The 11,147-nt window shown below is 55.7% G+C and overlaps 1 protein-coding gene across 2 annotated transcripts; it reads right to left on the bottom strand.

Annotated features, from left to right (window-relative positions):
• Positions 1-637: 637 nt before the first annotated feature.
• APOD (apolipoprotein D) lies at positions 638-7,762 on the bottom strand. Of its 2 annotated transcripts, XM_069083272.1 has the most exons (6): positions 7,385-7,761; positions 7,062-7,253; positions 4,364-4,516; positions 2,705-2,826; positions 2,075-2,163; positions 638-1,215 (listed from the first exon to the last, which is right to left on the bottom strand). In XM_069083272.1, exons 3-6 carry the CDS (start codon positions 4,481-4,483, stop codon positions 980-982), a joined length of 567 nt encoding a protein of 188 aa, XP_068939373.1. In that variant the 5' UTR covers positions 4,484-4,516; positions 7,062-7,253; positions 7,385-7,761; the 3' UTR covers positions 638-979. The 2 variants fall into 2 exon arrangements, with proteins under 2 accessions (XP_068939373.1, XP_068939374.1); XM_069083273.1 differs by having other exon boundaries at positions 4,364-4,539; positions 7,062-7,762.
• Positions 7,763-11,147: the final 3,385 nt, after the last annotated feature.

Here is an 11,147-nt window from a genome sequence, read left to right as displayed (position 1 = left end):
GCGTGGCTTCCCCGGCGCGCGCCCTGATTTACCGATGCCCTAGCATTGCCGTGGCGTAGCCATGGAAACGCCAGCCGAGGCGGCTGGAGCTCGGCCGCCAGGGGGCGGTGCGCGCCGCAGTTTGCTCCTCTGTGAAAAGGGGAGAAGGGCCTGCCCAGCGCCGCACACAGTAGGCGCCTCATGCTTGTCGGCCCCTGCTCTTCTGTTCCCCAGGGAAGTCGTGCCTGCTTCTCTCGGGAGAGACCAGGCCCGGGCAGGGAGCCAGACTGCCGCGGAGGGCGCTGGGCAGCGCCCGGACAGTGGTCAGTGCCCTGAATGGTGGTCATCATCATCTGGGCGGTGACCAGCACCCAGGGGTCAGTGCCCTGGACGGTGGTCATCATCACCTGGGCAGTGACCAGTGACCAGCGCCTAGACAGTGGTCATCATCACCTGGGCGCTGACCAGCGCCCAGACAGTGGTCATCATCACCTGGGTGGTGACCAGCGCCAGGACAGTGACCAGTGCCCGGACAGTGGTTAGTGCCTTGGACAGTGGTCAGAGCAGCCGGGACAGTGGTCATCACCTGGACGGTGGCCAGTGCCCGGACAGTGGACTATGTGGGGCTGGCCCCAGAAACACCCCAGGAAACAGGCGATTATGGCTGAACATGGACATTTTATTGTGAAGCCTTGTTAAGCACATGAGGCTGCCAAGGCAGGCCTGGGCAGACCGGGGAGGCCAGGGGCTCTCCTGGGCTTGGATGATGGCGGAGGTTAGTGATCTCAGCTGGCCGTTGGCCAGGGCCGCCGGGCTGTGGTCCTGACTAGCCGGGCTCCTGGGCCATCTTTCCCAAAGCTCTCCTCTCCCACCCCCACCCCAGTGGACCTTCCCTTGGCAGCCAGTGGAGATCCAGGCACCATCTTCCATGCTGCTGTCTTCTCCGCAGGGAGCAAAGCAGGCGGCAGGGGCATGCACCCTGTGCATGGCAGGCTTTCTGCTAGAGGAACTCAGGACAGTTCATCTGGTCGGTGGGCACCATCTTCTCAATATCGATCCCGTTGGCAGTGAGGATGCCCTTCAGCTGGCTCACCACAGCCTGTGGCAGGTACGGGCGCCTTGCCAGGATCCAGGCATAGTCCACGTGAAAGAGCCAGATGAAGGTGGTGCAGGAATACACAAGGGCATAGTTCTCATAATCGGTGGCCAGGACCCAGTAGGGAGCGGTGGGCATCACTACGAGACCAAGCAGGACGGTGGGCCTGTGAGCACTAGTCTTGGGCAGGGACCAGACAGGCAGCAACTCATGGCACCCTCCCTCAAGGTCCTTGCTAATGTGGCTGATCCCAGGGATTGGCATCTCTGCCCTCTACCCTGTGCTCACTGAGAGGGCCTCAGAAGCCATGGCTGATAGAAGCTGCAAAAAGGCCAGACTTTGCTCCCGTAGAGGCCACTCCCTGGCTTCCCAAGGCCAAGTTCCCAGGGTACCCCAGGCTACCTCACCAGCAGCCCCAAACCTGATGCCCATTTCTTAGGATGATGCAGAGATTTGGTGAAGAACAAAGAGATGAACCCAATAAAAAGTTTTCAAGGTGTGGGTTTCAAGCCACCAAAAGCAGCCTTTGTCTTCTTGTTAAAATAAAATCCATGAATAGCAAGAGTGAATCATTCAAAAGTGGGAGCCTCAGGGGGGGAGGGTGGGGGAGGCCAGGCCCTATGGTGTGACTGCTGCCTCTCTCCGTGACTGAACCCCTCTCCTACTTCCTTAACCATCTCTGCACCACCGCCCTCAAACCCCATCCACAATGGCTTCCTGATTCAGGTGGCCAGACCTCTGGGCCAGGCCTTGCAAGACCCGTGCTCCCCACTCCCTCCCACGGTCCCTGCTCATAGGCCCACCGGAGGCTGGGGAGGAGATAGTGGAAATGGAGTTCAGCAGCTGACTCTCCCCCAGACTCCACCGCCTAGCCTGGAGATGTAGACCACCCCAGTGGTCCTTGGAGGGATGGCCTGCATCCCCCTCAGCATTAGGTCAATGCCCCCTTCATTCCCTCCCCCCTTCTGCCCCTTTTCTTTCAGGACAGACTCTACTTACACCAGAAGAATTTGACCCCCAGTTTGGCAGGCTCCGTGAGGTTGGCCTGGGTGGCCTCCCCCTCCACCTGGTTCACACTCCCGTCTGGTCTGCAAGGGAGCAGAAGGCATTTAGGGGGCTGGGTCCCTCCCCTTCCTGATTCATCACCATGCCCGAAGACTCCTGCAGGCCAGGTCTCCTATGGGTGCTTCCCAGCCTGCCCCTAGCAGGAACCAGGAGCAGCTCCATGGCGCCCCCCCCCCACCCGCCAGCCGCCTCCTCTCCAGCTTCTTGTCTCCTCCTCCTGGATGACTTCACCCCGTTCCCCAAAGTGGAACATTGTGGAGAGTTCCCACACCCAAGCGGCTTTTCCCTCAGCTGCCCAAAAGTTTTTCAGCAGAGGCTCTTAGTATACAGTGGGTGGTTAATAAATGTGGAGTAGTCTCAATTGTCCTGGGTCCCTAAGAACAAGGGCCCAGTGAATGTGCTTTCCCTTGGTCTGGGGCACCCAGAGTGTAGGCACAACCGGCAGTGGACCCAGTGGCTTTTTCCAGGCAAATAACCCGCCTGGCCTGCCCGCCCTGGCTTCCCGCGAGGATTTTGGGAGATCCATGAGTGCTGGACCCAGACTGGCCGAGTGTGGTCTCTTACCGAATCTCCTGATTGAGCACTTTGATCTTCCCATTTTCTTTCAAGGAATAATTGGCCTGGATACAGCTTCCCTTCTCGAAACTGACAGCAATCTTTTCAATCTCGTACCACCTTCCAAGATACTAGAGGGGCGATATCTGGGTTGGCATGGGGCTATTTGCAAAGCTTGGCATGGGTGCTTAGCAAATCTGGACCCTCTGGCCAAAGCTCATAAAAGATAATAAAGGGAGGGGATGTGGAGGGACGGCAGGCAGGATTATTGATCACTGGACGGACCCTTTCTCACTAGAGCATTGAGGACAGGGAGAGGCTTGGAGATGCTTTGGGACGATGCCAGGGCTGTGGGAAATGCAGTTGTCTGGAAGGCTTTTGCTATCCCTTTATGGTTTCAGAGCCAACCCTGAGCCATGATCATTCCTCCAAGAACTTGGGATTTGTACATTAAGTGTGCTGCCCCCATGGGGGGGCAAGGAGACCTTAGTCCCCTGGTGAAAATTAAGATGGTCCTAATAGTCAACCCATTTAGTGCTGGAAAGTCCATGGTCAATTAGCCTAAACTCTCCATTTTACTGATTCCTGAATGGAGGCCCAGAGAGATCAGTGATTTGCCCAGGGCTCCAAAGGGAGCCGGGGCCTGGACTCCGGGCCTCAGCTTCAAAATGCAGCTGCTCTGAAGGCCCAGACTTGGCTTGAGATTCAAGAGGGCCTTTCTACTCAAGGCTCCGCTTCCCCTGCACTGAACATCTTATCCGTTCATCAGAGTCAGCTCTTTTAAGCAGCTGGATTTCATAGCAATTCCTCACCGGATTCTTACTGCAGCAGGGTTTTGGCTGGCAGGGCTTGGAGATCCCTTCCAGCATCACCACAGATAGCTTCGAATCTCCCGCTCAAACCGGCTCCATGATCTCCCCCTCCCTTTTTGTCCAAGCTGTTATGAGTCTGCCCTGTGCCGGGGCTGGGGGGGTGGGGAGGCATGCCCCCTCTGAGCCTGAGGGAACAGGATTCTCCCAGCATCTGGAAAGGGACTGGCAGGAGGGCTGGTTCCAATTCCACACACCCTCCCTGTCTTCGATTGAATTGACTCCATTTCTCTAGAATAGGAGGCTATTCGGAGGAAAGTGTAATTTTCTGAGAGGTGTCTGTTACCTTTTTTTGTTGTTGTTGCTTTTTGGAAGGCAATTGGGGTTAAGTGACTTGCCCAAGGTCACACGACTAGTGTCTGAGGTCACATTTGAACTCAGGTCCTCCTGACTTCCTGCTCTACTCACTGCGCCATCTAGCGGCCCCTCTGTTACCTTCTTCTATGAGGATTTGAAATCCTTGAATACAAAGGGTAATAATGCACAAAGACAGTGGATAGACAGCTGGGCAATGGAGAAAGCACCCCCAAGACCCCTGCAGGGTGCTCCTGGGTGGGCCCAGGCAGGAGCTACTGAGGAGGAGAAGGCAGGGAGGGACTGAGTGCGGGAGAGCCCCCAGCCCTGGGAAGCCACAGACTCCTCAAAGGGAGGGGGAGGGGAGGTCAGGCTCTAGTGGTCTCGGCTCCTCTGTGTCCAGTCCTTGTATCGTGGACTTGAGGCAGGCTTGTGCCAGGAAGGCACTCTCCTGGCTGCTTGATCCACAAAGGAATGAGGTCCGCTGGGTCACAGGGACTCCTACCTTATGGGTATTGAAGTTCTCCTGGACAAGGGGCTGAGGACACCACCCCAGGTGGACCCCTTGGCCGTCAGCCACGCTGGAGAGGCCCACAAGGACAGAGAGAAGCAGCAGCATCACCATCCTGGTTCGGTGTGGTCCCAGAAAGGTCCAGGGCTGAGGAGACAGCACGTTTGCACCTGATAAGGAGGGGAGGGGAGGGGAGAAACGGAGACCCTTGGGAGTACAGAGACCCCCCCAGAGCCTGCTACCTGCCAGCCCCATGCCTTTGACTCCCCTCTCTATCAGCAAGGTCCCAGAGTTGGCATTGACCTTGGGAACAGGAGGCTGAGCCCGAGGGTGCTCTCTGGGGCTGGGGGATGCTTCTGTCATGTTGGGCGTCTGGCACAGATGCAGGCGTCATAGAGAAGGCCCTATGGATGGCCAGAGCTTGGACCTGCTAGGGGTCTGTGAACCTCCACACAACCGGAAGCAGTGGGTGCAAGTGCAGAGAGCGCAGTCAGGAAAGAGCTGGCACTTCCTAGCTGTGAGGCCATTCTGAGCCCTGGGGTTCTCCTCTATCTGCAGAGTTCTTGGCCAAAAGGCCAGGTCTCCTCAAGAGTCACTGAGCACTCACTGCCCCCACGGTTCCTCAGGTGCTTTGACTGAGGTCCCAAGGTCATGGGCACCATCCCAGGCACCCTCCACTGAACACTCTCTAGCCCAAACTGGTGAGGCCCAGGACAGAACCCAGTGCTCCCGAGGCGGCCTGAGCAGAGCAGAGGACCTTAGCGCTGTGCCCCTGCCTTCCCCGGGGCACAGGGGAGCAGAATGCAGCTCTGGGGTGGGGGTGGGGGTCCCTGTAAGCTCTGGCTGCTCTGCCTCTCTTTAAGCAATCGCTACTAAGCGCCTGCTGTATGCTAGGCACCAGGTGTACAGAAAGAGACAAAAGACAGCGCCAGTCCTGATGGGGGGATGGCAAGCTAAGGCATCTCTCCAGAGCCAGCTCTGTGGTACCATTGAGACGGGTGTGCCCCCTGAGGAGAGGCAGGCCCCATTACCTGGAGACGCTGCCCAGCCTCCCAGCTTCCTCTAGGTAAATGCATTCCTCCCACAGGCTCTCCCCCCACTCTCACTGAGTATTCCTGGGGAGAGGCAAAGCCCTGTGGTCCCTCTCTGTGCTGGCCATCGTCCTAGCCTCTCCTCACTTTGGTGGCTGAAATCTCTAAGGTCAGGCCCCCTCGCTGCTTCCTTCCCTACCCTCCTCATGTGTCTGGCTCAGACTCCTCTCTATTACTTCACTTGGTGATGTCATCAGAGCCCACAGATTTAATTATCATCTCTATGCTTGTGTTATTGTTCAGTCCTTTCTGACTCTCAGGGACCCCATGTGGAATTCTCTTGGCAAAGATGCTGGAGCGGACTTGCCTTTTCCTTCTCCTGCTGATTTTACAGACGGGGAAACTGAGGCAAACAGGGGGAAGTGACTTGCCCAGCATCACACATCTAGTATGTGTCTGAGTCTGGATTTGAATTCAGGTCCTCCTGACTCCAGGCTCTCTGTGCACTATGGCACTTCCTAGCTGCCAAAAGATGATGGTTCACTTTGGAGAGAATAGTTTCTGTGGAATGCTGAGGTCAGAAGCCTGGTTTTAGACAGTTAAGGAGAGAGTGGGAGGAAAGGTAGCCCAAATGATTTCCCAATCTCCTTCTCTTCCTGCCCCTCCGGACTCACATGTCCATACGCCTCAGACATCTGGACCTGGACGCCTACATGCCCCCAACATCCCTGTCCTGGTCCCCAGGCTCTCTCAGACACTCCCTCCCCACATTCAAGCTATGGCCAAGGCCCTGGATTTCCCCTCCAGGGCGCCCCCTCCCCTCCTCTAAGCTTTCCCTCACACCCGCTGCTGGAGGGTCTACCCCAAAAGCCCAGTTCTGAGCATGGTGCTCCTCTACTATGTAAACTCCAGGGGCTGCCTGTTATCTCCAGGCTCCGATGTAAAGTCCTGTCTTGTAACTTTGCCTCCCCCTTTGCAGGTTCCTGGCACCCACACCATGGGCGGTGGCATCTCTTCCCCCCACCCCGAAGCCTGCCCTCGGGCTCTTCCACAAACCAGAGGGGCCATCTTGGCTCCAGCCCTTCTCTGTGGCTGGTTCACCTCTGTGCCCTGCTCTCCTCCAGTTCCCAGGCCCTCATTCCAGTGCCTTCCCTCTGGGATGCCCTCTGTCCTCTTTGCAGCTTGTCTTCACACCCACTGACTTGTTTCCTGCCCCCTCCTCGAGGGCAGGGACTCTCCTTGGCTTCTTTTTGTATCTCTAGCACTTAGCAGAGCTCCTGACATACAGTAGGGGCTTGAGAAACACTTATCGACTGAATAACTGATGTGCTGGAGGGTCACACAGGTAATAGATGTCAGTGGTGGACCTCAGAATTCTGAGCCAGGACACTCGGGGCTGGGAGACCTTGCCTCTGTATCACAGGCATTAAAGACCCCCCCAACGTCCTCATGCAGAGCAACAGCTTTTCTCCCCAAGCTCTGCTCCTGGTCCTATCCTAACTGTGGTCCAGATGACCCCAGCATCCCTGTGCCTAGCCAGGACAATGGCTGGTGACAGTCTCTTGGGCAAGGGGAGGGAGGCCAAACCCTCCTGAAGGAACAGGGCCTCAGTTTCTCCTACTGTCCTGCTTGTCAATTCCCATTCACAAAGGCATACATACCTTTGCTGCGATCCGCAGGCTGGTTCCGGAGGGCACTGACCAAGTGCTTGAGTGCAGAAGCTGGTCCCAGGGCAGGCTCTGCTCCCGTCCTGTTATAAGCTCTGTCTGGCAGGTTTCCCCCCTCCCCGCTCAGATCAAGGACAAGGGCTTTCTTCTAGCCCCCCTCCCCCCTTTCATTCTCACAGCTGTTTCCTGGAGGGAAAAACAAGAGGCTGCTCTGTGGCTCCCTGGTGCTCCCAGGCTCCCAGCTCCCAGCCTTCCCATCTGGCACCAGGCCCTCCCATTTCATCTTCACAATGCGGGGCCTCGGCCGGAATCCAAACCTCAGGATTGTGATGTGGGCGAATTCACTGTTTCCAGACTCTTGGTATTTGTTTTTTCACTTTTCCTCTATTCCCAAGAACAGGAACGAGACCCTTATTTGATGGACGAGGCACCGTGGCCATGGGCCAGTGAAGAGGCGATGTCGCTGCGTGTTGTGTCAACAAAAACTCGAGTCTACAAACGGGACTTCCTGTATGACCCTGGAAAGTCAATCCCCTTCCTCTTTGCCCAGTGGGGATTGGGCGGAGACCCTCGTGCTTGGGGGCGGGGGGGAGGTTGCAGGAGGTGCCAAGATGGGCAACAGACTAGAGCCAAGTTAGATGGATTTTGGAATGGATCAAATAATTAGTACTAATTAATGGCTGGGCGGCCAGGTGGCTCAGTGAGTAAGAGCACCAGCTGCAGTGTCAGGATGACCTGGGATCGAATCTGGGCTCAGATAGTCAGCACCACACCCAGAAGTAACTGGCATGTAACCTTGAGCAAGTTACTTAACCCCGATTGCTTTAAAAAAATAATAAATAAATGAATAAAAATAATAATAATTAATGGCTGGCCATCACCTTAGAAGGAGGGTTTTGGGCGAAGTGCCACAGGGATCTGTCTTTGACCTTACACTCCTTGACATTTAATCAGCTGTGTACTCACCAGAGCTGGAGGGGAGGGGCACACAGGTGGGAGGGTTGGCTAACTCGGAGGAAGAGGGCCTCACCTGGGGATGCTGGAAGGACACCATCCAAGTAACAGCAATGTCTCTACTGCAGATGAAAACTTGCAAAGTGCCTTCTATCCGTTTTCTCACTTTAGCCTTACAATAACCTGTTATGGGTATCAGAGCCACCATTTTACAGATAGAGAAGTTGCGACTGAGAGGGCCTAGTAACTGTTGTCAGAGTCAACACTGAAACCAGGGGCTTTCTGCCATGCATTAGGCTTTATTACTCCCTGGTGGCGCCCCCAGGACCAGAAGACATAGCAGCTCATCTGAAAACAACCTGGCTGTCAGAGTGGACTGCAAGCTCATGAGGAGTCAGGAACCGCATGTGGCCTCCAACCATCTAGGCTACGTTTACTGATACAACGCAGGGTCCAGGACTGGGATGGTGCCAATTCTTCCCTTCTCCAGTCTGGCCTGTGCTCAGTCTAAGCACCAGCATCTGGGAAGGACATGAGGAGTTAGACAGCATTCAAAGGAGGGCAGCCAGCACAGTAGAGGGTCTTGAGTTCCTGTGGAAAGAACACTGACCTAAGAAACTGCCAGGGGCCTCAGGAACGAGGGTGGCAAAATGGGGGACACAAAGACAGATTTTAGCTTCAAACACTTACAAGCTGCGTCACCTTGGGCAACTGCCATCACCTCAAAATGCCTCAGTTTACTCGTCTGTAAAATGATGATAATAATAGCCCCAATCTCACAAAGTTTCCGTGAGGACTAAATAAGACAACATTTGTAAAATGCTTTGCAGATCTGAAAGATTCCCTTCCTGTCTCTGCCTTTCCCTCCCTCTGGCTCTCTCTCTCCCTCCCTCTCTTTCTGTCTCTCTCCCTCTGTCTCTGCCTCTCCCTCCCTCTGGCTCTCTCTCTCCCTCCCTCTCTTTCTGTCTCTCTCCCTCTGTCTCTGCCTCTCCCTCCCTCTGGCTCTCTCTCTCCCTCCCTCTCTTTCTGTCTCTCTCCCTCTGTCTCTGCCTCTCCCTCTCTCTCTCCCTCTGTCTGTCTCTCTCCCTCCATGCAAACACACACACACACACACACACACACACACACACACACACACACACATCACTTGTTTTCACCATCATCATCCCTGATCTCCAGCCCTGGCTCTGACGGCTGACTTGCCTATGGCATTGAGCAAGCTCCTGCCTTCTCTGGGTCTCGGTTTCTCTATCGTAAAACAGACAAAGGGTCCCTCGGGTGTTCGGGCGCCGGGGCATCCTGTGACTCCAGGTGAGGGGAGTCGGTTGAAGTACCTGGGGAGGCTCGACTGGGTGAGAAAAGCCCTGGGGGGGACAGAGAGAAGAAGAGAAGCCTGAGGGCTCCCCGGGGCCCGCAGGGACACACAGGGTGCTTCTTAAACCCTTCTTGCTTGTTTCCCAGCTTCTCGGGTGCAGCCTGGTAGCAGCTGCAGTACGTTCGCGGCCAAGACCCCGGGGGCGGTGCCAGGCATGCCGGGCGGCAAAGGCGGGGGGGGGGGGTCACTTCTACAGCTGCTAAAGCGGAGCAGGAGCCCCCCCCAGGTGTGCACTTCCCTCCCCCGAGGGCTTCAAGCGCCAAGCGGGGGGCTGCTGCTGCTGCTGTTAAGTCCGGACATAGCCTACATCCCAGGGTTCTCTCTTAAATTCTTTTTAATAGCATTTTACTTTGTTTCAATTCCATGTAAAGATAGTTTTCAACATTCATTTTTATAAGATGTTGAGTTCCACACTTCTTCTCTCCCTCCCCTCCCCCAAACCGCCAGCATCCGATACAGGTTATGCGCGTATAATCGTATGAAGCACATTCCCACCTCAGTCAAACGCTGTGAAAGAAGGATCAGGGCAGGCAGAAACCGCGAGAAAGAAAAACCAAGAAGGCGCCGCAGCCTGCTGGGCCGCGCTCACACCCCGCGGGCCTTTCTCCGGCTGCGGCTGGCATCGCCCATCACTGCCCGCTGTCACCGGGACTTCTTCCCGCTGGAGCTGGGCTGTGAGAGATTCGGAAAAGGGCTGGATAATGGCTGGGGCGCGGCAGGCGAGGAGAGGGGAGGCAGAGCCGGCTCCCCGGAGAGTCGGAGAGAGTCGGAGGCAGGTGCAGGTGGGGCTTTGGCCCGAGATCCTGCATCCAGGCTTGAACCCCACCCCGCCCCGCCCTGCGCTGATAACTCAGGGGTGCCTAGGATTGACTGTGTGTGTGTTTTCCTTCTCTCCTCTGTCCCCTGGTAGATCCTGCCTGGGTGCAAGCCCTGTGCCACCTTTTTTCTTTGTATCCCCAGAACAGGTCGTGACACACTGAAAATGCTAAATCGAAGTTGGTAGAATCAAACTGATCTGAATTGAAGTGACCCTAATAAATGCTGCCTGACTGACTGACTGAAGAAGACATGCTGGTGGAGGGGGATGGGCCTGGCTCAGCTACTGCTGAGCAGCTAGCTTCTCAGGCCCCTGGCAGCCACCCTGTTCTGGGACCTTGGAGCCTGTATCACCTGTGGTGCTGACAGGCTTAAGGCCTTTCCAGAAATTTCCTTACTAGCCATCCCTACCTGGTTTGGGGGTCTCTGCCAGTGGCCAACTAGTGAAGCCTGTACTCAGAGTCCCCTTTTTCATTACATCCCATTTTCCCCTCTATAAGACAAATAAACACCGCACACAGGAGGGCTGCTAGCACCAGTTCATTCTTGATCTGCTCAGACAGGAAAGACACTAAGAAGGCGTTAATAATCTTATTTTATGCTAGTCTAGTTTTCTCAGAACAGGATTGCCGATGATGGGAACACAAACTCCTACCGCATTCCCTCATCACCTGTCTCACAGGGGCCAGTGAGAAGGCGGGCGGGGCAACTACCCCAACATCTGGATGGGGTCAGTAGAGACAGGCACAACTTGTGAGTGCCCCTAGGTCCCCTCAAGCCTCCCTGGCCAATGGAGGCACAGCCAGCCTCTGTGCTCAGCCCTAAGGTTCCTTATTCACTGACCAACGATCACCTGCTTTATGGAGCAACAGACAAAGAAGGCACATTGCCTCGCAAGTATACATCACCCCATCCTGTGTCTCACTGGGCAGCCG

This window comes from Petaurus breviceps, unplaced genomic scaffold (assembly GCF_028583685.1).
Source record: "Petaurus breviceps papuanus isolate PSGF00001 unplaced genomic scaffold, PetGlider_PUasm1.0 173, whole genome shotgun sequence".
In the NCBI taxonomy this organism is placed as follows: domain Eukaryota; kingdom Metazoa; phylum Chordata; class Mammalia; order Diprotodontia; family Petauridae; genus Petaurus; species Petaurus breviceps.
The sequence above is the reverse complement of the archived record's forward strand: the minus strand, read 5'-3'. Positions and strand labels throughout refer to the sequence as shown.